This window comes from Chionomys nivalis, chromosome X, assembly GCF_950005125.1.
Source record: "Chionomys nivalis chromosome X, mChiNiv1.1, whole genome shotgun sequence".
In the NCBI taxonomy this organism is placed as follows: Eukaryota; Metazoa; Chordata; class Mammalia; order Rodentia; family Cricetidae; genus Chionomys; species Chionomys nivalis.
Genome location: NC_080112.1, coordinates 91,624,594 through 91,651,902, shown reverse-complemented (window position 1 = coordinate 91,651,902; position 27,309 = coordinate 91,624,594). Strand labels below are relative to the sequence as shown.

General features: G+C 38.9%; 1 protein-coding gene across 2 annotated transcripts in view; it reads right to left on the bottom strand.

Moving 5' to 3' along the window:
* Dcx (doublecortin) overlaps positions 1 to 27,009 on the bottom strand; it is a 68,713-nt gene extending 41,704 nt beyond the window's left edge. Inside the window, exons 1-2 of one of the 2 annotated variants that reach the window (XM_057759996.1) lie at positions 26,631 to 27,009; positions 18,597 to 18,937 (exon numbers count right to left, since the gene is read on the bottom strand). In XM_057759996.1, coding sequence (XP_057615979.1) covers positions 18,597 to 18,937; positions 26,631 to 26,994 — 705 coding nt within the window. In that variant the 5' untranslated portion in view covers positions 26,995 to 27,009. The remainder of the gene's footprint in view (positions 1 to 18,596; positions 18,938 to 26,630) is intronic. The other variant, XM_057759995.1, reaches the window with a different exon arrangement.
* Positions 27,010 to 27,309: the final 300 nt, after the last annotated feature.

Genomic DNA, 27,309 nt, shown 5'->3' with positions numbered 1-27,309 from the left:
CTATGCAATGAAACATAGTTCTCTTAGGGAAGTCAATATTTCATTATCACAGAACCGATGGAGTTAATACCCCCAGATAGGATCATTGTCATGACTTCATATTTTCAGCTCCTGGACTTATGGTCAGAACACAGTCAAACTGGCCTTTCCATCATTATCCTCTTAGTAGAGGAGTTGGTCACTCCATCTAGATATATAGATGGACAAAAGATGGATCAAGATTAAGTCATAAGAAATCCCTTCCCTGATTTATAATTACACAGAAGAGATAAATGATGTTTATATAAGTAGTTATCAAAAATGAGCAGCCTATACCTTTATAACATTTTGCCTGTATGTATATTTTATGTTTCAAGCTATATGATCACATATTTTAGAAATGGCTCTGGTCTTCATTCAGTGTTGTTAGTACATAAACATCATGCTTGCTGATACAAGCAGTAGCGGCATTTCTCTTTTCTCCAAAGATAACTGTGTGTTTCTGGGACATATTTGCTAGACATGCTAAGCACTAACATTAGGTAGAATCATATTCTGGCCATGAAAAGATCCTGATGACCTTGCATGTCCCAGATGAATTCAGGTCTCTTCAGAAGTGAAATGCTTAAAAATAGACTGGTAGATTTGATTTTTTTTTCAGTATCTCCTATGCACTAGGTATTTTACAGTAGTGCTATATAATAATCGTAAGAATCCTGTGAATTAGGAACAATTGCTGGCATATCAAAATGACTAAAAAACAGTATCCATTAAGTATTACTGTGCATATTTTACAGATAACACTGGGATTCTAAAAGACTTAGTAACTTATGAAGGGTCACAACACATCCCTACATATGACACTCTAAGTTGATTTGGCAGTGTATTCCTTCTATCTTCTTCTGCTGTATTCAAACCAAGTTCTTTAGAAGACTAGGTATGTCCTTTTCCTAGTACACAGTAACTTTAAAGTCTATAAAACCATACCAAAGTCTGAAAGTATATGCCCTATGTGTCATGACAACACTGCATACTATAAACATATAGAACTTTACTCGGAATGTTATTAAAATATCAAAATGCTGAGGATCTTAAAATAGGTGAAAAGAGCCAAAGTCCAGTGGTCAGTCCTGGAGGACATGTTAAGGTTGGGCTATTCCCTACTAGTACTCTGAATCCATCTGCCTATTTGAGCGTAGCCTAGAGTAGCTTTCAGAAATGTTGGGTTAACATATTCACAGAGAACCCAGGAATTAGAGAATATGTGGACTGTTGCTGACCACCTATTTTGGTGCCAATGGTACTTCACTTCCAATTGTGCTCACTCAGTGGAAAAATACACGTAATACACGTATAGCATTGATGGTAAGAGGAAGGAAGGGGCCAAGTGACCTATTAACCAGTGATCTCCCTCGCTGTCATTTTAGATAACATCCCCTCTGGTGGCCACCATTCTTACAGAAGACCAGTTTCTACAGGAGAGCTGGCAATGAGTCCAACTTCTACCAAATGACTCTGGCACTAAGATATAGTGACACTATCATTTTGTCTCTCCTAATTTCACAATTATTTTCGTCAATTATGATTGTGTGTGCTTAGAATCCTAGTGCTTGGGAGGCTGAGACAGGGGAGGCTTGTCATGAGGATGAGGCCATACAAGGTTATATAGTGAGTTCCAAGTCATTCTGGGGGAGATAGCAAGACTTTATCTTTTTAAAAAAATCTATATTTACACATTAAAATACAAATAAATGTACATAATCTAAGTAGTATCTTAATAAGAGCTGTGAACTGTACCATTGTCAATGGCCTGTTTCTGAGTGCACACGTTTGTATATACTTATATAAAGGATTACTGTTAAGAATAGTATCTTTTCTGTACTATTTCTGCAATTCTCTGTAAATCTCTTATTTAATAGTAGAAGGATTTTAAAAAATATAGCCTAAGTTTTCTATAAGTACCTAAGGTATTGCAAGACTCTAATGCTTGATAAAACAATTTGTGAGTGCCACACTAGGCTTGTTTTTGCTGGATTTCTTTTGAAACTCTCCTTTCATATTCATTCACATTGACATGAGGTACTTGGACTGTGATCCTTTGCTCTTAAGTAAGTACACTCTTTACATCAAAGTCTCTTTGTTAGAATAAAATACAGTTTCTCCAGCTATGAGTATTGTTTCCCTGCTACTCCAATAAAAAATCTCCAAAGGAAGGCAGTACTCTATAAAAGGCACAATTACTCTGGCCATCTTGACTAAGTGGCATGATTTTATTACCAAATTCATTAGGTTGTCTCCTTTGGGAAATGAAAAAGGACAGACTATTATGGCAATCCAGCATCTCTTCCTTTGCCTATCTGTGTTTTTCACAGATTCCTATGTTTAACGCAAACAACCACATTCAGCACCATGGACAGCACACTGAGTGCCAGCTACCTTGGTAAGCAAGCTGGGGTGGTCATTAGCTCCATTATTTGCCCCTCTTGAATCAGCTTCCCTTCCTTTAGCAATAAGATACTTATAAACACAGCGGGATGAGATTTTTGCATCACCTTGTAAGAAGAATCAAGAGTGAAAACGGGAATGTACTTTTGGAAACAATTAGTTTTTTAAAGGAAAAACCAGAATTGAAGTCAGTTATAGATCAAACCAACTTAAGCAGATGAGATGTACCCTTAGCCAATTCTTTCTACACGCTAACACCCCCATTAAACACCATCTTTTGTCTAGTCGCGATATGAAACCTGCACGTAGTAGTCAGAGGATTTGTTGAACTGTACAGAAATCTTCATGTATCTTAGAATATCTTACCTGAGGATAACGGGGGATATCAGAAAATAAGAGGGGCTATGAAGGTATAAATATAATAAAAATTTCTATGCTGTTACATAAAGCCTACTCCCAAACTAATTTGGAACAAATCCCTGAGAATGGTAATAAAAAGACAAAGACATTTTTAAATAAGCCACCAAACACTGGGACTAAGCATCACTGAGTGGAACCAATGAAGGCGAGAACAGCAGTGATCTCCACAGTTCTCTCATTAGGTGGTTCTTAAATGTGTTTACTTTAAATCACCAGGATGGTTGTGAAAAATAGACTGTGTATCCTAACACTCAGACTATCGGGCTACATTTGTAACAAAACCCCAGCTTTGCTCATGCTGTTGATGGAAGAGGAAACACATCTGAGAAACCACTATTTCATTGATTGGGAAAGGTAACTGAGTCCTAGAAGAGCAAGAATCTGTCCCATGTCACTCAGCTGATTGAATCCATCCATCTGGTTCTATAATTTGTCCTTCCTAATTTGTAATTACATGTTTCTCACAGTGTAGCACATTTAAGTTTAATCACTATACTAGTATATGATGGATAACTAGAATACTTGTTTCCAAAGTATTAAAGAAGGATTTTGCCTTTTCTTTATGTGGTTCTCAAAAAACTTCCTTCTGGCTTCAATTACAGTGTTCATCAGCACTGGACACTGAACTCAGGGACTCAGACATAATGCAAACAATCTATCAGTAAGCTACAGCTACAGTACTTAACTTCTGCTTCTATCATACTCGTCAAAACAAACCTAGAATCTAATCTACATGGGAAGCAGAAAAAGACAAGAACTCCTGGGTAAATTGGGAGCGTGGGGATCATGGGAGAGTGTAGAAGAGGAGGGAGGAGGAAGGGAGGGGATTGGAGAAAAATATATCGCTCAATAAAAAAAAAAAGAAACAAACCTAGAATCATCCATTTCTCCACTTGTATTAATTTTGTACCAATTCTATACAAACCTCATACCAATTTTACTTCACACAGGTTAGGGTTGATGTATTTATCGGATAAAAATACAAGCTGCTGTTTAACTTGAATGTCCCATTGTTTTTATAAACCTCTCTGACACAGGATCTCACTAACAGGCACATACTGGCTTCCAATTCAGCAGCATCTTTGCCCCACCCTCACAAAGCCTGCCATTATAGGTGTGTGTCAGCACACACAGCTTGAATCTCAACATCTAAACGCGTCTTGCAGGATTTCATTTTGCAGCTCAAACCCTAAAGAAATGGCCAATTAATGAGAAAGGGGTGAACTCAGCTCACAGTTCAGCTGTGCCTTTGCTGCCTCAGGCAGGCAGTCAAAGGCTAAAGAACACCTGACCCCTCCACCTCCAGCCATCACTTCTAGCCTGCTCAGCTTGCCTGGGCTGTGTAGAGCCAGAGTAGAAAGGCTATGATTTGAATATCAGCAAAAAGAAAAAGAAAGAAAAAAGCCAAAGCAACAGCAGCAGCTGAACTGGTACTCTCCAGCAGTTTTCATTTCTATGAAAAGTTTGATTCTGCTTTCATGCCCTGTGATTAACCAAAACAAGGGGAAGACAAATAAAAATTCTGTACAGCTGTTTCATACTGACAGCCCTGACCTTCCCAGCTGAGGGCTCTTTGTGCTGAGAAATTGTTTCCTAGCAACCAGGCCTCGCAGCTGCCAGACTCCAAACACTAAAAGCATGACTTATAGAAAGAAAGCCAGGAGAAGGAGGGTGGGGTGGGGCCCGCATCAATCTGAGCTTTGTCTCGGGGTCTAATACTATGCTAGAGTGGGAGAAGATAAGCAGGAACCGAAGGCCCTTCCTGTTGTGAACTAAGGCAAAATAGAGCTGCTTGGGTCCAGCTTTCTGCCACCTCCACCTGCTCTAGCAATCACCCATAGGTATGAAAATGAAAGGGTTAGATGGCGGCTGGAAGATGTTTGTCAGTAATATCAAATATGCTGTGTGGTGCACGTGGCTTTTATTCTAAAACACTGATGCCCATCTTCCATATTTGGTGATTGAACTCCACTCCTCCTCTCCTCTCCTGTCTCTGCCTCTTTTACCTTTCCTCTTCCTTTCCCTTTCTCCCATCCCCCTCTCTCACCACTTTTCTGCATAAAAGAGCTATAGAAATGAACCCCAAAAGTCCTAAGAGTACTTGACTTATTCTGAACAACCTGAAATCTCGCTGTACTTTGACATTACACTAAGGTTTGGGCAGCAGCAGGAGGCTGGGTTGTGAGATTTTAAGGCACAAGGTGAAAGACTGAGGCTATGTACAGTAGCTCTCCTAACCCGGGAGATCCTAAAAGATAAGGAATTGCGACTATACTGTCAACCACAGTTAAGACAGTGATCAAGGAATTAATGAACAGATAAAAAAAGATAGTGGGCATACAAAAGGTCTGATTTAATTCCTCTCAGAAAGAGCCCATCATACCCATCTCTCTCTCTCTCTCTCTCTCTCTCTCTCTCTCTCTCTCTCTCTCTCTCTGTGTGTGTGTGTGTGTGTGTGTGTGTATGTGTGTGTGTGTGTATGTGTGTGAGAGAGAGAGAGAGAGAGAGAGAGAGAGGGTTTTGCTGTGTATGCCAAGCTGTCTTTGAACTCTCATGAGAGCCTCCTGAGTCCTGAGACTCTATAATCCCAGTGTGTATGTACTACTGCACCCAGCACCATCATCTGTCTGTTTCAAACATCTGGTTTTTTAGAACATGTACCCAGTGCTTAGAATCTAAATGTTGAAATCAAAAGCTTAGCTCACCAGATTTCATACATTAACATGTATATGAATTTATCTATTAAAAATGCAGATTCCTGAGTCCCACCCTGTAAGGGGCAAGTCCTGACTGAATGTGCTATGTTGACATGAGCATGCCCATGTCAAGTATGTAGGCCCCAACCTTATGGAGATGCAAATCCTTTCTAGGTGTGGCTCAAGGAGAGGGCAAAGCCTTCCTCTGATCAAGGTGAATGTTGATAGTGCGCAGAAAATGTCCACTTTAGCTTTCTTCCCCAGATGTTTATGACTGCTCCCCTACAGAGCCTGCTCCTACTGAGATTAGCTAACACTGCCTCCTTGTTCATCTGTATATAATAACCCTCCCTGCTTCTTATCTGTAGCTAATAGCCCTGCCTTCCTGTTCAACTGTATATGATAAACACATGGAGCTTCCAGGTTGCTGTGGTTTCTCCATCTGAGAGCCCAGACCACCCGACCCCAGCTTGGATGTATGTGGGTCTTCTGTCTTTTTCTCCACCACCTCTAGTTAGGGTTCCAGGACCCAAGCCATGCAAGGATGGAGTGCACAAAATCTGATAGAGCAGGTCTGATATAAGCCTCCCCATTTTTTTTTCTTTCTTTTTTTTTCTTTTTTTTGGGGGGGGGGGTTTCGAGACAGGGTTTCTCTGTGGTTTTGGAGCCTGTCCTGGAACTAGCTCTTGTAGACCAGGCTGGTCTCGAACTCACAGAGATCCACCTGCCTCTGCCTCCCAAGTGCTGGGATTAAAGGCGTGCACCACCACCGCCCAGCGCCTCCCCATTTTTTTTAACATAAGGTCTCACTATGTTCTAGACTGGCCTGGAATGTTTTACATAAACATGTTAGCCTTGAACTCACAGAGATCGGCCTGCTTCTGTTTCCTAAGCGCTGGAATTAAAGATTATTTGCTACCACAACAGGTCTAGAGTCCATTTTTAACTAACATTTTCAATGATTCCCATATGAATCAATATTTGTGGTACTGGGTACAACAGTGCAAAATATTGGCTTTTAATTTTTCTTAACAGATTTTCTTAATACAACCAAATATTATTCTTTAAGTCACCAGTTAACTCTAAAAGACCTAATTTCTTGTTTCCTGTTATGCCCAGGCTGTGTCTTGCTTTGTTCTTCTATGTTGAGTTTTAAGATTAGCTTATCAATTTCTGCAAAGAATTCAGTTAGTATTTTGACTTGAATCATTGAATCAATAGATCAATTTGGGGAGTACTGTCACCTTATCAACATCATAGATTCACACTGGGACTTTTTCTAATGCCTCTTTAGTTTTCTCCTTGATTGTCAGTTGCTATACATGTATATGTATACATATGTATATATGGGTTATAATTTTATTATGTTTAAATAATAATTGTGATTTAGTTAAAGCTAGCTTGTTTATCTCTTGCCATTGACATGGAAACTCACATTCTAAGGGATTAAATAGCTGTCTAATTAGGTGAACAGTAACATAGTAATTGAACTGCAATGTAAGCCTGGCTTCTCAATCCCAGTCAAAAGTCTTTTCCACAGCTAACCCTTCCTTTGTTCCTGAAAAATGGGTGTTTTATTGTGTGTGTTGGCTTGCTTTTGTTTATGTTTGAGTTCTGAGACAGGGCCTTGCTAAGTACCCCAGGCTGACCTTGTACTTACTATATGGCTCAGAAAGGCCTCCAACTCATTACATGGCCTTCACCTAATCAATGTCATAATTACAGGTGTGCACCACAATGCACAGCTAAAACAAAGAGTTTATGAAAAAAAATGTTCCTGTAAACATTCTATTAGTTTTGTGCTTGGAATATAATTCCTTTTTACCTGTCTTCTATACTCCATACCCTATTAACAGGAAATTTGACTGAGCCTATTTGATGTCTTGATATTTTTAGCATTGTGTTTATTTTAGCTGACATTATTATGGTTCAAAAATGTGTGTAGTATTTGTTTCCTGGGTTAAAGTGTACTTGGAGAACCTAAAATGTAATGCAAAGACTTGGGCAGGATATGATGTCAAATGACAGTACTGGCAAATGGTCCATGCCCTGGAAAATCTCAGCAGCACGTGTATCTTCTTGAAGATTTTTGAATTGGGGGTGAAAGAAAATTGCCAGTGTGTACTAGTATTGGTGTAAGGGTTTGTAGGAGGGAGTGGAGAGCCTGGCATGTAATAAAGCAGCTTTGCCCTCAACACTCAAGCAGGTAGTTAGTCATTATGCCTGCTTTATGAAGGAGATGGCCCCATCCAGAATCTATTTTTAAAAGGAAATCTTCTTTTTGGAGAAAAAAATCATATTTTGTATGTTCAAGAAGATTATGAGGCAAAGGGGATGTTCTATCGGGAACTCACCAAGGCCAGCTGGCCGGGGTCTGAAAAAGCATGGGACAAAACCGGTCTTGCTGAACATAACGGACAATGAGGACTACTGAGAACTGAAGAACAATGGCAATGGGTTCTTGATCCTATTGCACGTAATGGCTTTGTGGGAGCCCAGGTAGTTTGGATGCTCACCTTAATAGACCTGGATGGAGGTGGGTGGTCCTTGGACCTCCCACAGGGCAGAGAAACCTGCTTGCTCTTTGGGCTGAGGAGGGAGGAAGACTTGATTGGGGGAGGGGGAGGGAATGGGAGGTGGTGGCGGGGAAGAGGCAGAAATCTTTAATAATTAAATAAATTAATTAATAAAAAAAGAAGATTATCTCATTCTTTGGTGTTTACTTGCAAATGGAAAATGTCTATAATAAGCCATAAGTCCTAGTAACTCTTCTTGTCCAAAGTTGAAATTCCTCAGAACCTACTTGCTCGAAAATTAGGGTATGTGTCAAAAAGCAAAATCCAGCAGAACAAGGAGGCCTCCGGTTTCAGCCTGTATTGAAAGATGTAGGTTCTTATTTCTAATCCACTCTAAAGAGCTTTGGATGATGCAAAAATATTATTCCAATTTCCCAACGTAGCTGTCTAATGCAAACCTTTGATTCTTGAAATGTACATGTAATCCAACTGCCTGCCAGTAGTTCCTAAGGTTTCTGATAACATAGAAATTCAAAACAGAGGAATTCAGCTCTGTGTCTCTGACAGCTGCTGTGTGCTTTAACTCAAGCAGATGAAGAAAAACTGGATAGGTTTAAGATGTTTCAAGAAGATCACAGCTTGTTTCACGTCTGTGTTTGCAGGAACCTAATTAGCATGCGGTGAACTTTGGGAACGGATTTTGCTTGATCAGTAAGCTTGCTATGGGAAAAGAACACTGACCTAAGGGGTCAAGAGATCTGAGTTCTAGTTCTGGCTCTGTTACGTATCAGTTCTGTGATACGGGGCGAGGTCATGGAATATCAGATTCTGTGTCTGGAACATGGAGAGAATTATGATTGGTCAAGCCCATTTGTGCTGTTGTGACAATTGATAGGGAACGAAAGTATGATGTATAAGACAAGCAGAAACCTGTTATCACTATCCAATCCCCTTCTTCCAGCTGTTATCAGTGGAATGTTTTCCAAGACTCGGGAACTGAAGAGAAACACTATGTACAGCTGATGTCAGAGCAGGAAACAAGCTTGCTAAATTCAAATCATAACCAACATTTTCAACATGCCTTATACCTCACAGAACAATTTTACAGCCGTAATCTTATGTAAGATCCCCAGAACTCTTCTTCATTTGGCAGCAGTGGCTTTCTTAAAGGCAGAGGACGAGAGTGTAGCTCTCACATCTTGATATATCCCCAGCACCTAGTCAAATGCCAGGCAGAGTACCTGTCTGTTAAATTAGTGTATAGTATTTCCTCTCTGCAGTTTGCAGATGGGAAACCAAGGGCAGGGAAGAGTGGTAGATATGCTAGGAAGATAGACTCAAAATACTTGGAAATAACAACAAGGGTATAATACAAGCTTTCTGATAGTCTCAGTATAACTGATACTAAAACAAGGCTTGTGAATCAAGAAACTTCACGAAATGAGGTAAGCATGCATCAAGCCTCATCTTTCACTGTGCCATTTTGCCCTTAGAAATTTACACAACAAAAATGATCTCTCAGACAGTAACAAATATAGCTCAGCAACATGAAACTAAATAAGGAAACCAGAAAATCCACTTAACACTGAGCTTCTCACTTTCGTACAGAAGTATGAGAGACAAAGAGTGGATCTAATTAAATACAGAATAAATGGAAATTAGGAAAGCCTAGTATTTACCATGGCTTTCCAGGCTTTGCAGTGTAGTTCATAGAAACTAATTCAGTCCAAGCTTCCATGAACCAGGAGCAAGGGAAGTTCCCTCTCACCCAGGAAATGGTGTCTCATACTAAGCTAAAATTTCTGAGTGTTGCTCTGCTTCCCAATCATGATTATGTCCCAGACAGACAATTATACTACAAACATGCAAAAACTGGTTAAATAATGTCCTCTGCTATGGATCTGTGACATCTTCTGGTTTTTTCTCTCTGAAAAATGTAAATTTTTAGGACAATGTATCTCATTTTTATTTACTGGGAATTCAATTCAATGATCCATATCCTGGCAATTGAAGTAAAACATTTATTGTTAACTTAGAAGGGCCAGGAAAATGGGATAAAAAATACGACTTTGTCCACAGCTTTTTTTTTTAAATTTCATTTAGTGGATCAGGAATACTTTAACTGGTAATTAGTATTTTCTGATTCTGTTGCTGTGATGATCCCTTGCAAATGAATATCATGCTATTCAGACTACTTTTCTACGGATATTTTGATGTTGAAGGTTCATTGTATCTCTAAAATTTTGTGATCTAAGATTGGCCTTTATGGTCCTGACATTCCTTCAGTCCATGCTCCTCACAATTCTCTCAGGTCACTCCTATATCCATCCAACATGCACTACATATTGAACATATCCCAGTTTCTAGACAGTGCTCAAAGTTCACAACGAAACATTCACGAACAAGGGAAAGGTCTGTGTCTGCAAGGGTTGTTTTTATGTTCACCTGAAATGCTAAATACTTCTTTCTGGTCCTACCATTGCCTCCATTTAACAAACTATGAACACCGCAAGGCTGAGTATTTCTCCTTCTGCTGTCTATGTAGAGGAGAACAGTACTGTGCTTAGCAACCATGAAGAGTTGCCAGACGGAGTTCTCATTAATGAAATCTACTATTGAGAATGGCATGAACAAATTGGAAAAATGGGGCATTTAGATTATTATTTAGCTAAAGATAATTAAAACTTGTCACAATTGTTACTACCATGGAGCTACTTTTAGGCATTGCCAGGAGGTGCATTAAGCTGGGCTATTTGCTGTCTTCCAAACCTGAGTTTTGGAATTACAGAACTTTAGATGTACGTGGAATTGAATGTGTAGAACTATTTCACTGTGGAAGGAAGTCTAGGGGAGTCTATTTTATGGACAGAAATAGATGAAGATTAAGGGAGTGGCGGGAGTTTGGCCCACAATAGTCCGGCTGTTTGGTAGCAGAGCAAGTATCTCTGGGTTCCTTGTCTAGGGCCCTTTGCACTATTTCTTATTGAACTTCAAGGCTTGACACATGCCATCTGCCAAGTACTATCAACGACTTTAGACTCCACACTGAGAACTCTTCTCTGGACCTCTAACCTGCTCTATATATTTCAACTTATGTAGTCTCTCTAATCACATGACCCAATTCCCGAAAATAAAATCTCCGATATTCATCTCTCCTATGATTTCTGCTCCTCTATAAAACTCTGATCATCACATAGTTCATAATAAACATATTGGAGGGGACAATTAAGTTCTGTGGCTGTGTAACTATAAATAATGCATTGGAATGACTTCTAAACTACTACAGAGAACTTTGGATAAACTCAGCACAAAGAAATAAAAAATGTTTCAGTGGATATGAATACTAATTACCCTCAATCTGATCACTTCACAATGTACACATATATCAAAATGCTTTGATCATTGCAACATGTACACATATATCAAAATATGTTTTACACCATAAATATAGACAACAATATATAAATAAAAATTTTGGATTTGTGGTGGTGCATGGCTTATGTCACATACATTTTATCACTTTCTTTTAAAATCTAGCATTCAATGACCTCTGATCTACTGTATTTTGAATTATGGAAAACCAAGTTCTTCTATATATTCCAAAGGGACATTTCCTAGAGACTGCAAACTCTGATCAACCTTAATTTTTTATAATTGTATTCAGTCTGATTACTCTCATTTTATATTCCCACTAGCTCTGTTTTTTGTATGAAGATTTCCAGGGCCCGTATCCTTTACACTTGTGCTGTATGTATTACATACACAAACCTAGCTACTCCATACCATTCTGTTTTATTTCATGCTGGGGTTTGACAAGGGCAAGGGCAATATGGAACAGATGCTGTCATTCTTGAAAGCCACATTCAGCAAGGGGAATAGGAGCCTATTGATTTAAACAGATATTTTACTCTACAAGAAGGGAGGAGGGTGATTGCCATCTGACCTCGAGGTCTTCAGCAAGGTCCCTGTAGAATAGCCTAAGTCGATACTACTCATTGAACTGAACCAGAGCCAGAGCTGTTAAACTGACTGAAGGTGGGTGTGTGAATTTTTTCCTGCTGGAATATAGCAATTTCCCCTAGAGTTCTCCTTAAGAATTTTTTTAAAAGTCATGGCTATGTAAAGTAAATTTCTATCAGCGAATTCCATAAATTCTTATTTTTCATATTAGTTCATCCTGAATCTCAACTTCCACCAGTTTCCAGATGGGGTTTATTAGTAATCTTTTAGCCAACAAACTCCTTGTCAGCCAATATAACAGCAGTGTATCATTCAGAACCTCATGCCAGGCTGGGTGACTGCTGTTAAGGAAATTTATGGTTGGAGTTGAGATAAAAAGTATCTATAATTAATTGCTACTAAATAGAGACATGGGATAAAAACACACATCCTCTTCTCTCTGGATAAACTACAACAATCCATCTGATTTGCTAATCAACTTCCGTTCCACCTTCAGAGCTGTCTTCTCCAGAGCTGCAAGGCTAAATGACAAGAAGCAATGCCAGCATGGAAATAGATGGTGCCACCCACTAGTCCCTGGAACCTCTTGTGGAAGATGCTGAGGAAGCAGATGTCTATTTCCTACCTTGAGTGTACCTGGCCATAGAAAACAATGACATTTTACCCAGATTTGTACACTGGCTAAAACATATTAAAACTAGAGAAAGAGACTGGTCTTTCTTGGTAATTCTCAATCACCAACTAGTAGATCCAAGAAGCTACCACAATTTTGGATTAATTTTTCAGGCCAGAATTTTTGTTTTTGAGACATGGTTTTTCTATAGCTTTGGAGCCTGTCCTGGAACTAGCTCTTGTAGACCAGGCTGAAACATTAAGCAAAGCAAGGAAAAAGAAAGGAAGTTCACCTATCAACTCCATAGCACATAAACGGCGGCGACAAATATTTTGGCTGCAATACCTTGGGTGAATAAAAACGGAACTGTCCACACATAAAAATGTTTGTATTTGAGTTCATGGAATGAAGCACCCAATGCTTGAAACAAGGGCATGCATGTGTGTATGTAGACACAAATTGACTTCAAAAGGTACTGGTGTCTGGCCCCAAACCTTGTATAAGAACTGTTACCTTGCTGGGCAAACTGTTCAGACTTCTAGGGCTTGCCAAATTGTTGTCACCTAGAGAAATCTGGACTTAGGCAAAAGAAAGTATATAGTCTAATTAATTAGTATCACCTACGGAAGTTACCACCGACTAGTAAGCCTATTTGACTTCCCCATAGATTCTGAAACATGGGCTTTTGGAAGGGATGTGTGCCTGTACAGGACTAACTCTAATGTGCAAGTTCAAAACCAAGCAAATTAATGTTTTCCATGGTGCTTACAGAAGCCAAACTTTGAGTACCAAAGGATTTTCCTAATGTCTTTTGACTTTGGAGGGCTTTAAATATATTGTCTAAAAAACAACCACTCCCATTTTTTGATCTCTATGATTCTAGAGTCTGTGTCAGAGAGGAGTGCTCTCAAGCCTTGTCTGACCTATGGGAGGATGGGTGTTAACCTTTGTGATTAATGATGCTCTACCTTAAAAAGTCTTCTTGTTCCAGATTTTAAACACTGTCAAAATACACTGGTGCCTGATTTCTTTTCATGTAATTATTTCTCTAGGACTTTAACATTTTCCTTTTTCAAGATGCTTTCATTAAAATGTAAATAAATACCTAACACAGAGGCCAGTGATTCCCCAGGTGCGTTTGACCACCTAATTTTTTTTTTTAATTTTGTTGTTGTTCAAAATAGTTTGAGAAATACTGGCTTAAACAAAATCATGCAGGTTTCTCTGAAGATGTCTACTTTGAACATGTATATAATAAAAACAAACTGTGCAATGCTATTTATTTGACTATGGAACATTCTATTCAAATAATGTTGCATATAACATAATTTAGGAAATGTGCTCTAAAAATTGGTCAGTGCTGATTTTGGGTTGAAATTAAATTGCTAGGGCATTACCAACTAAATCTGTATGCTGAAATCAAGGTCCTGAGAAAACCAAAGAAGAATCTGATGCACCCAGGCGCAGGGCATTAATTGATAATACAGAACAAGAACACTGTAAGATTAAGCACTGCATGCTAAAGGGAATATATACACTAAGGTATATAGGAGTGACATTTCAGCCAACTCTATATAACACAAAAACAGGAAAGAAATTTTAGAATTGTAGAACAATGGGCAGACAAATTTTGATGGATGGAGCATAAAGAAACCAAGTTTCTTACAGTCTCATGTAATCATGACTCTATCTGCCCAGTTACCTTTGAGGTTTTCACTGAGCCTCTCTGAACACATCGTCACATGATTTCTCAGGGTTCTCTGTAACACACTGGGTTCCTCCTTTCCCCATTCCTTCCACTCAAATTCAGTAGATGGTCTTTAGGGTTTAGGACAACCTGTCACATACATCCTAGCTAAACTCATATACTTGCCTGAGTTTTAGCTATGATTGTTTACAGGTTACTTTTATATTTGTATCTTCAGCCCAGATCCCATCTCCTGAGATCCATACCCATTTGTAGCTCTTCTAGAGTCTTTATTTAGTTTAGCAAAGCCCCAGAACTCAGTATACCTAAAGTCCAATTTATTGTGCTGCATCTCCTTAATCTCTTTGAGGGGTCCCACCATCCACCCATACACCTAAGGCATAAACTGAGGATCATTTGAATCCTATTTCTTCTTCATCTATGATAAATACAATTCTAAGAATGATCACCTCAATGATGCTTACCTTTGCATAATCTCCTTTCCTTGAATTATCGTTATAGTGAAATGTCATCATTTGTATTAATGACAAAACATTTTATGATGATATTAAGGTTACTAATTATTTAACATTGCGTTAATCAAATGAGAAATAATATCAGGGTAGAAATCAATGAAATAGAAATATAAAAATACTAAGAGTCCATGAAATGAAATATGTAACAAACCCTTAGGCAAAGTAACAAAAAGAAAGAGGAAAGAACCAAATTAATAACATCACAAATGAATGTGGAGACATTGCAACAGATAAAATAAAATCATGAAAATCATTAAGTCATACCTTTTTAAGAAACTAACAGAAATAGATGGTTTTCTACCTACATATAACTTACCAAAATTAAACTAAGATGAGGTATACAATTTAAGTAGATCTATAACGAGCAACAAAACTGAAGCAGCAATAAAAATTATCTCAAAAAAAAAATTCCAGACCCAGACTTTGGTATACTAGACCTTTAAAAAGAACACCAAGGCTTTGGAAATCGTTACATATATTAGACTGTAATAAAGGAATGATACAACTCTTTTTTATCAAGCCAGCATTACCTTTATACCAAAACCAGATAAAGATACAATAAAAAGAAAAGAGTAAGATAATACCTTTGGTGGAGATAGATGTAAAAATTCTGCCTTTTTCTTCTCAAAATTAATTAATTAATTAATTAAATAAATAAACGGTACTGGAAAAATTACATATTTGTGAAAAGAAGAGGGTGAGGTAATGGGGGATGAATGTGATCAAACTGTAAATCATACATTCACAAAACTGTCATTATGAAACACATTTCTTGCATCTAAATAAAAATACCAATAAATGTTTAAAAATAAAACAAATACCGAAGCCTTATGGGATGCTAACCACCCACATCAACCAATCATCCTTATCCAGCACTGTGAGGCTTGGTGCTCCCACCGTTCCAATAGTTTGCCTGTTCTCTTGCTTTTGCTTGTGAATCTTCTACTTTCTACCTCTTACATCAATCACATTGGGAAGCAAGTGAAGGCAAAAATTATAAGTCAGAAAACCTCCTTTTATCATGGCACCTGAGATAACAAGAATGATCTTAGTATAATACTGATGCAAATACCATTTAGAAACCATCTTACGAAAGAACAGATTAAAAGTGGTGCACTCAGGAGGCAGAGGCAGGAGGATTTCTGAGATTTCTGAGATTGCTGAGGGTTTAGAACCAGCTCAGACTCTAGGACTACAAAAAGAGACCCCATCTATTAAAAAACAACAACAGCAACAACAATAACTTGAGGCTCAGAAAAGTGACATGATTGGCTCCACATCACATAACTAGTCACTAAAAAGTGAATAGCTAGAATTGAAGGCTTCTTCCCAGTTGATAAATGTCAACGTGATTGTCACTATGGGAGATTATAATATCAATCCAAATCTTGGATTGAATTAACCAATTCCTGTCTCTATCACCGTTCATTGAGCATCCCTTTTGTTTCTATACTTACACACTACCATCATATCCTGGTATGGTATTGTAGCTTATTTTGTAACATCTTCCCTAAAGAAAAGGTCACTGATGCTTGAAGACAATGGAGAGAACTTCCCATTATGTGTGACCTTTGGAGAGATGCTTGCTTATTTAAGATCTGTACGTTACCTTTTATACATTATCAGGAGTAGTCAAGAATGCCAAGGAATGATCCATCTTCACACAGTACTGGAAACCCATACTAAGAATAGTAGAGGTTAACTAGACAAAGAGCACTAACGCTTCTTAAGAGAGATGTAAATACCAAGAAATTTATTTGATCATGAACTGACTGCAAATGTGAAGGGCTAAGCTTTGTTTTTTTATATGATGTTTGAGTGTGGGTATGTATCTATGAATACTTGTGGTATGTGTGTGAATATTTGTGATGTGTGTGAATACTTGTAATATATGTGCCTATATGAGTGAATGCTTGTTGGGGTGTGTGTTTGTATGTATGTGAATGTTTGGGGTGTGTTTGTGTGCGTGTGTGTGAATGTTTACAGTATGTGTGGGTGGGCAGGTGAATACTTAAGGTGAGTGTGCTTGTGTGTGTGAATGATGTGAGTGTGTGTTTGTGTGTGTGTTCCTGCATATGCAAATTCTTGGGTATATGTGAATGCTTGTGATGCATGTCTGAATATTTGTGGTATGTGAATGCTTGTGCTGTGTGTGAACACTTGTGTTATATGTGTGAATTCTTGTAGTGTGTATATGAAATGCTGTGGTGTATGTAAATGCTTGTGGCGTGTGGTTGTATGTGTGTGGTGTAAAAGAGAGAGAGAGAGAGAGAGAATGCAAATGGAGTATGTAGGGTGCACAGGTGCCCATGTTTGTGTAGAGGACAGAATAAGATCATGGGTACCATGCTCTACCATCCTCTGCCTATTCCCTTGAGACAGTCTCTCAGTGATCCTGGACTATGGTTCTAGGCCTCTTGGAGCACAAAAAAATAAGTAGAAAGAAGACAGAAATTCATCATATATATACTGATATATATTGCAAGCTACAGGATTTCAAGTTGCAGGAAAAGTGATTTATATACATATATATATATATATATATATATATATATATATATATATATATATATGCAGACTTCAGCATTTAAATACCCAACAGTAATTTTGATATATAGAAATCTATATTTTGAAACTCTACAATTGTTCAGTTATGGAAGATATTTTAAGAGGTAAGATAGTGGACTGTTAATAATCCTCACTTGTCTTCTAGATGAGTAACTGAAATGATTTTTTGAACAAATAGAACTAGTCACTGTTACAATTCTCTTGGAACATTTTTGTTACAACTTACAGATATCTATATTCAAGAGAATGGTGCATCTGTCTTATGGAGACGCCTGGCTGCATTCTTTCCCAGATACTAATATAGGTGGCACTTCAGCAGTGTAACCCGTGACATGAAGAACCTGATTTGGAGGGGAACAGATGGCAGCATCTTTCTTGGGCTAATTTTAGAATCCTGAAATAGTTCCTATCTCACACAAACCATCCATGGAACCAAATTAAAACAGCTATGTTACATGGAAAAGGGAGAGAAATATATATCTTAGAGTAAGAGAAATACAAGGCACTGCAAGTTTCAGTGTCTTCCCCTTTTTTGTCTCCTTTCTTATAAGTTATAGGGTCACTTCAACTCCCTTTCATCCAAGTGGATGTGGAATACCAACATGGGAGTATCTTTAAAAATGAGTGGAAGAAATCATATTTTTAGTTTTGTATATAAAATGATCAAGATTGCATCATGATATATATCAACTTGTAAAACCTCGTTTTAAAAACATTTTTTTTTTTTTTTTAGCAAATAAAGATCTGGGGTCTAACTGACCACTATGCCTCATAAATCAAAATCAAAAGTAAAATGAATTTCAAAAAGCCAATTTCTGGTTCATTGCTTTGTCTGTTGAGAGATCTTTCTCCCAAATGAGATAAAGAGTATCAGTTCAGGACAAAGGGATATGAAGGGAGAGATCCTCAACCATGTGTAATGGTTTAAGGTATAAAATGAGCATCTAAAACAGGGGTTCTCAACCAAGCTAAAGCTGCTTTAATACAGTCCCTCATGTTGTGCTGACCCTTCCCAGCCATAAAAGTATTTTCATTGCTACTTTATAAATACAGTCTTGCTACTGTTATGAACAATAATGAAAATATCTGTGTTTTCCAGTGGTCGTGGCCCACAGTTTTGAGAACCGCTGATCTACAGAGGGGAAAATGAGAGAAGTACTTTGTACAGGCACTGACCTGCTTTCCATCAAGGGTATAGAGTTTCTTGACAACGCCAGTTTCCAGTTTGATCGCCTCTGTGATGTCAGTGAGGACCTGCTCAAAAGAGTGGGCTGTTTTCTTGTTGAGAAGCACCCGCACTGCCTTCCGAGGCTTCACCCCGCTGCGGATGATGGTCACAAGCTTGGGGCGCACAAAGTCCTTGTTCTCTCTGGCCTGAGCACTGTTGCTGCTAGCCAAGGACTGGGGAGCTTTCATGTTGGCAGATGTTTTTACGTTGACAGACCAGTTGGGATTGACATTCTTGGTGTACTCAACCTTTTTAAAGAAGTTGTCTGAGGAACAGACATAGCTTTCCCCTAAGGGAAGAAATAAAATGGTTAGGTGATTAATTCAGGAGCAGATAGGTCGATGAAAATCATGCTACTATACACTCACATCAAAATAAAGCTTTGGGTGAAATGTTGAGATAATAACCAACCTTATATCCAGGTTGACCCTCCGACAACGTGATTTTCTCAAATTCAAACATAGTCAGCTAAACATTCTTCACTAGAAAGGCATATCTAGTTGAAGAACCTTGTAAATCTAAGTGTTATAAAAACAGCAAACACCTCCATGTATGATTAAATGCAATCAGCATGATGCTATCGGAATGTAAATGCTTGGCCCTTTAGATGATGCTCATTAGCTTCCACGTACCACTGGAGCATGTTGAACACGTCTCTGTGTCCTGATCTTCCTATGCTACGTTTGTACTCAGAGTCTCTTCCTTCTGCTAAATTATGAACCAAGGAAAAATTTTAAAGCTAATTTGTTTCTATTTCAAATTGAAGTGAACTACGCAACCTTACATATCAGACATTCAGTACATACTTGGTTAAAAGCCAAACTATCCTTTGCACAAACTGTTGTGCTAAACGGTAGAATGATCTAAATGTAAAGGGTGTGCTTATGTTTATGTGTGTGTGTGTGTGTGTTTGCATGAGTTTAATGTCTAAATGTGTGTATAAGTGTGTAACCTACTGCTTATCCCTCTCCCAATGAAGAAAGTATCTAAATAAGCTACATGCACACACACACACACACACACACACACACACACACACAGGCACGCACACGGCTTTCTTAGTGTTTGCAAGTCTAGCTCTTCCTTAGAAAATATGCTTTCTTATAACTACTACTCCCTTTCACCTTTCTCCATTCTCCTAAATATTGCACATTACATCTGTGTGTTTGACGCCATCTCCATCAGTTGCTTTTGGTTGTCACACTGGTGAGTGGGAGACTGCATTGTGCAGCTTGATTGAACTGAAAAGGTCTAGTATGAGTTTTACACTTACTGTGGGCTGGGGGAAGTGACTAATACAGTAGAAGAAATGCAGTGGCTAGAGGCAAGAGGGGGAGATTAGATGCTTGGGACTAGAAACTGAAGAAAATTAGGCGAGAGTTATGCTCTGCCTGAGGGAGGACTATATTGGAAAAAAAGCAGAAATTGCTGAGTAAAGCATATTAGCCTCGAGGTATACAGAAGTTCATCCAGAGGTTGAACTGCAGAAACAGTGATTTTATCAGGCTTTAAGTCATCAGTAATAAAACTAAATACATAGACAAATATATAACCCTTAGCCAGGGCAAAAAGAATTAAACACAATTAAAGTCAGATGGCTCTTCTACTTCCTTTGGTCTCAGCAGAAGAATTACATAGAGATATTCAGAAATACCAGGCTGACAATTCATTCTCTTTGCAAATATTGATTGCACCAAATCCTTTAAGTCATGTGAATTAATACGTTTCTCAGTACTAAGACTCAGTGCCAATCTCTAGGGTATTTTTGAGGGGAAGAGTATGTATGTAGGGGGAGAGTAACACACAAGGATGCTTAATCTCTCTTATGATCTGTTACAGTAGGGGAACCAAGGGAGACCGATCAAGGGCAATCATAGGCACTTGACCTACTTGGTGCACATGTGCTCAGTCAGGATGGAAGTTGAGTTTGCAAGCTAAGAGACCCTGACTTTGTTGGCCTCAATGGCATGCAAATCCAGCACAACACCAGTGCTTAGAAGCTAGGATCTGTAAAATGTGACAGACAGATAAAGGGGCCCTTTTGATTCCTCTATATATTCACAGCCAACATCCTCCCCCACCACATACACTAGAAATGGCCTCTTGCCTCTGTTCTTCATCATATTCATGAGCATCTTCCAAGAGGTCGCTGCCTTTGAGTCAGATGTTTTCCATTACTTTCCATAGACTTTCAAACTCTGTCAGACAACTGGTGGAGTGGAAACATCCAGGGCTTTATATTTATGATTTAACTCATGTGCAAACTCTTCTGAGGAGGCAGCTGTGTTACCCTATTAGGGGGCTCTGGTGTTTTTTTTTTTTACTCCCCCTCTGAAACCTCTAAGCCTCTGAACTACAAGTATGATTAACTACCCCCAGATGAAAATGAATATGATGGCAAATAATTACAGTATCATATGGCACCCGAGAACTTTCCACGGGGTTCTGCCCTCAGCCAAATCTATGTTGAGCACCTTCTGAGGGTACATTTTAATCACTCCCCTCTCTACTTTTGGCCTGAACGCATAGCAGTGGAAAAAGAACAGCTGCTATGATGTCAGTCAGATTGTGATCCCCAACACTTTCTAGTTGTGTGACCCTTGGCAAATTACCTGACTCCCTTGGCAGCAGTCTCTTGTCTGCAAGGTGGGGGGTGTTAATAATAAGCCCGACCTTATAGGGTTGCTGTGGGCACAAGTCCAGGGGTGGATGAAAAGTGCTGAGCTCAGATACTGGAGCATAGTAAGCACTCTGTAAGTTCTCATTATTATCATTAAGGCCCTTGTCTAAAGGGACCAATAACTAGGAGGAAATGGGAAAGAGAAAGAGAAAGAAATAAAAGCTAAGAGAAAGGACACAGCATGATGAGGAACCAAAGCTAAAGAAGAGCAAAGAAACTCATCAAGGGCAGCTGTCTATGACGTGAGATGTGCAGCCTATATAACATGAACATTTCTGGGGTCCTGTAAGATAGGATTGCCTGCTCTGCGTGTAATCGCCAAACGCAGGAAACAGGAACAAAAGGATCTCTGTGAACTGGAGGCAGCCTGCTTCACAGAGTGAGTTCCTGACCAAAACAGGCCTACCTAGGGAAACCTTGCATATTAATTAATTAATTCACATTTCATGGTGCTAGAAAAGACTCTTGAAGTTGCAAATTACCAATGCAGCAGCTTTAGAGCTCACACACAGCTGCCTGCTACAGCTGCTAATGCCCACTTAGGGCAAGACATTTATGATGATAAAGAACAGTGATTTAGCCAGGCAAGGTTATGCACATCTATAATTCCAGTACTTTAGCGAGAGAGGTAGGAGGGGAAGGAGTTCAAGGTCATCCTCAGTCACGTAGCAAATGTGGCATTAGCTTGGACTGCAGGAGACTAAAAGAAACAACAAAAACACTAGTGCCTTATTAGTAGAGCATGGTTGTTCATGCTTGTAAATCTCAAACGTCAAGAGGATGAAGAAGATAGATTTTAAATCAAATCCCAGCCAGACTCTCAGGAGCCATATGACCTCAGGCATGTCATATAATCTCTTTAATTCTTGACTTCTTTATCTACAAAGTGAAGGCATTTCACCTAGTGATAGCAGAGTCTCTTGTAAGCGTAAAGATGTATAAGAGGAAATTTCCTTTCTGTTTTCATTCTCAAACAGGCTAGAGGAAATAGTTATTGCTTTAATCAAATACAAAAACCTAGATGCCCATCTCCAAGGAACTTCTAGCTTTATTATTGGAAAGGTCTAGATGTGTTGCTTTGTTATAGATAAGACTGCCTGGTTCTACAAATATTTCCCAGGTCTATTTTGAGAGCCGGTGCTTCCTACATGGTTACTTAGCACTTGGAGGTGGGTGAGGCATATTGCCCCCTCCCATAGCTGAGTTTCCAACATGCCACAGCCTCCAGTGGTTAGTTTCCACCCTCTGGGAACCTAAAAAAAAAGCTACCTCTGAGCTAAGCAAAGTGACAATTTGCTGGAATTCACCTGCTTTAGGATGTGGGGTAAGGGACATGAAATGGTGGAAACACAACTAAAAAGGTATAAAGGGAACAGGTATTATGTTCAAAATGATCCCATGAGACCCCTTCCTCACCTTTAGGAAGGCTCCTTTTTCCAAAGAGTCATATACATTTATAATCTCTTAATGCAAAAATACTTTTCCCTGTGCTTTCTATTCTTTTCTGGGGATCCCTAGCACAAGAAAGAAAATATTGATTGATACTTTATTTCATTATTACATTGAAATATTAAATGATAGCTGGTTGTATCATAATGCCCAAGCATCACTCCTGAGTGCCTTAAAATCCCTGCTTTGGGTGATGCACTTGATTTAGTAATAAGATACTTAGTGAAAAGGCGGTTTCATCTCATTGGAACAAGTGCACTATGGAAAAGCAGCTGGATTATACAGTGTCTGTACTATAGAGCTCAAGTTATCCAAGGCTGTCCCACTTTTATGTATTCCTCCAATGTTCTGAATAATTAACAGTGCTCAAATTTGTTGAATACACAGAAATTGGCTAGTCACAAATATAACCCTGAAATTGAGAAGTGTATATAAACATGGAAGTGAAGAAAAGATTAGATATGATGGAAATAAACAAGGCTTCTCTAATGAAAGATAGAGAAAAGGCAAACAAAAAGAAATACGACTGGTGGATCTCCTTCATTGACCATCTGGGGATACAGTTAATGAGGTTCACATCCTCTGTGGTTTTGCCAAGACCCCTGTTGTATACAAGAAGCTGTGGGAAAGGCTGACATGAAAAATGAGGTTTAGACTCAAAATGTTTCCCTTGCTGCTTCCCACATCCAGCGGCAGACAGTTGACTAGAGCCACCAGACAAAGGGAGTGTCGGGGCTGCCGTAAGGTCAGAGTGATTAGCATTTGCTCTTTGTTTTATCCAATTTTAGGCTAAAAATTTAATATTCTGATCATTTGGAAACATGTGTTGTGTGAGCCATTCCTCTGAAGTCTACAAAGCAAAAAAGAACAGAAACGAGGGTTTCTACAGCTAGGAACTCTGTATCACTGTTGTTAATGGAAAGGACTCATCAAAATCCCCTCATCTAACATGCTGCAAGTCATAATACTCAAAAGAATTTCTCAATACAGAGTGCAAAAAAATGAGATTAGAGTCCCTAGACTTCGAGGTCCTGTGTCAGTTGATCTGTAATGTATTCCAGGACCACTGTAGTCCAGACTGACCTCAAACTCACAATCTTCCTGCCTCAGACTCTTGATACTTGGGTTACAAAGTGTGAACCACTGCACCAGACTAAAGCAATTATTTGTAAAAGAGAGAACATTAGTACCATTGATGATAGAGACAAGCCCATAGTCATGTAATTAAGGAGGTTTATGTTAGAGAGACTCAGACAGTAATAGCTACCCTTTATTGAGCATCACTGTGTATAAAGAAGAATGCAAAATGCTTCATATCATTTCTTAATTGATTCTCAAAGATTTTTTTTTCATTTTATAGATTTTAAAAACTGAGACATAGGGTTTCTACTGATTTCCCCAAGTTTCTACAGGCTAGAAGCTATCAGATTTGCATCTGACACAAATCTCATTCCTAATATTTCATTATCCATTGTAATCTGCTCCAAGATGAGAACCCAATATTCCTAATTCTTCACCAGGAATCTTTCCAAATATTCTCAATTTAAATCTTAACAGGAAACAGTATGAATTAATAATTTTGATCTTCTATCCATGTTCTTCTAGAAGTAACCAAGTACAGGGATTTAAGACCTTTTATCATAGATAAGTTACTCTGACAAAACTAGAGCAAAGAAAACCCTTTCCATATCTTCCTCATCCCAGGGCCCTTCCCAAATTAGCTTTATGGCAGAGGAAAAATGATCACATTTGCAACACTCCCCCAGAAATACCTCTGGATTTCCTTGACATATGTCTGCAAGAGCATTGGCATCCGCTGTTACTTGGGCTCGCAGAAGACAAGATGAGTACATTTATTTGATCCCTATGCAGATTCTATACTGTTTGGAAACACATCAGGAAATACCACAGCACCCAGAAGTGGTATATGGGTCCAATTTAGCAGGTACCAAGAGAACACAGATGAGAATAAAGCTGTGGTCTGTTTTTAAAATTCATACTGATCACCTACACAGATTAAATTGACATGGTTTATCATCAACTTTTCTCAATATACACTCACTCATACATATACACACATATACATATACATAGAATATATATATATATATATGGAATATATATGGGAATATTTGTAAAAGGTTGAGGCAAATCTGTGTGTAACATTGACATTAAAAATAACATTTTCACTCCTATGTCTGGTTCATATTCTGGGCTAGCATGTATTACGACCTTTAAATGTTCTCAGACGATGAAAATTAAGACAAACTGGGAGATTCAGTGTGCTTTGTTTGTAAAAGTTATTACAGGAAAATCCCTCAACTTTGACTGAGTTATAGATTTTCCAACAACCGAAACACACCTTATTGATTACTCTGTTGGACAGCTCCCTTGACTGAGCATCCAGATTTGAAGTTGACCCCAACCGCCCTTCTTTTATTTTAATATATGCATTAGAATGATTAACCTTTTGATGATCAGGAAAGTCTAGGATCAATGTTTGCCTACCCTCTCTGTATATGATCTAATCATCCTCCTCCATATGGATTTTCAAGATCAGCTATGTAGAAACCTCTTAAACTCAGACGAAGCCACTATGTGTATATTGTCTCTTATAAGTTGCTTACCCAAGACACTTACAATTACACTTTGAAAAACCACACTACATGAGGGAAATAGAACCTCGTATAGGGGACACTTTCATGTCTCTTTGTCTAGGAACACAGGAAACCTCAACACAGTGAGGCAGAGGTGGGGTACTCCTACTAAGTCATCAAATGTGCTGTTTCTTTTTCCTCATTGGCTATTTGTAATCTGAAATCCTAGAGATCTGTTTGCACTGATTCATCTTTGCTCTGATGCTGAGGGCAGTGAGGGAGGAGGGAACATTGAATAAAGTAGGAAAGACTGAAAGAACATTTTCATTGTCACTATTCCTTTGAGGCTACCCTTTAAAGTACCTGTGGGTCAAATTGGTCACAATAGTTTCTATGTCAATATAAAATGTTAACAATAAGACACAAGATCTATTTTCTAAATATTCATAAAAATGAAAATATGATTGAACAAGTTTTGTGAGGAGGATCTGTTTTTTTGTCTCTCTGTTATCACATGGGTCCACAGTTGTCAAGGTTTTCAGCAGCCAACTCATAAATTTCAGTTACAATTGCAAACTATAGAGAGGATCTGAAAGAATTTACGTAGAGTGACTCATACCTACTCTAATAGAAATGGGATTCATTAAAATACCAGACATACCTACAGCTTTCTTTCGTATTTCTCCCAATGATCTCAGCCTCTCAGACACACCCTGAAGTGAGCTTTTTAGAAGCAACAGCTGAGCAGCAACCACTTACCTAAAAGTCTAATCCTCTGCAAGCACATCCAGGAAGTCCCGCATTTGGGACGTGTATTTCTAATGAGCAACCACTCCCAAACAATTCCTCAGTTGTTCACAGGAAATATGGACACAATTGTTTTATCTGTTAAACCAACCAAACATTCTTCCTTTCCCTAATGATTCCGTGGCCTGCTCTGATGGTGCCACACAGAGTTAATTAGAAGAGAGATCTAGAGTGACTGTCACAACTCACATTTTCCTTTGTATACCCAAGCAGATAAGCACATTTAGCATTAGCACATCCGTGTACATTTCAACCTCAGCGGAGATGCAACCCCATGAAGAATGACAGCTAACTGTCCTGCTGGTGACTTTGGAATCAGAAGCCTGAGCATCATCAACCTGCTGTTTTGGCAAACAAATAATCTAGTTTCTTTCAAGGGAGACTAAAAATGTAACCATAAGCAAGAACATACTTTGTCTCCACGAGCTGCCACCCACTGCTTAAATTACCTTCTTCCAGTTCATCCATGCTTCCGATCTTCCTGGACCCATCGATGGTGTAAATATAGCGCACTCCCTGAGGCAGGTTGATGTTGTCGGACAAGGATCGAGTCAGGTCAGCCAGCAACGCGTCAAAACTACGGAAACGGTCAGAAGAAACAGCATACACAATCCCCTTGAAGTAGCGGTCCCCATTGCGGTAGAAACGTACCTTCTTGGCCTTCTTCTCATTACTTAGTGCCTGCAAGGTTCTGGTTCTGTAGAAGCTACAGTGGGCACTGTGAGTGGGACTGGGGAGCCCATTCATCCGTGTCCCTCTCATATTCCTAGACGCTTTGTCTCTTTCGTCAAAATGTCCAAAATCAAGTTCCATATTTTGATGGAACTACAGCAACCTGATTGTTAGAGAAAGGGGTGGGGATAAAGAGAGGCACAGAATAAGGAAGGGTAAGAAAAGAAAAGAAAAGAAAAGAAAAGAAAAGAAAAGAAATTCAAATATTAGCCAGATTCCGAGCTGCAATCTGCTGCCTGTGAAAAGGACTGGTTGAAAAAAGCCTGTGACCCATCTGCTGCTTGTCCCTGACCTGCAGGAATATTGATCTTAATAGAGATGGAGGAGGGGGCTGGGCAGTATGACTGGATGCTGGGGAGGGGGGATAGGAGCCAGAGATTAAAAAGGGTGGCACTT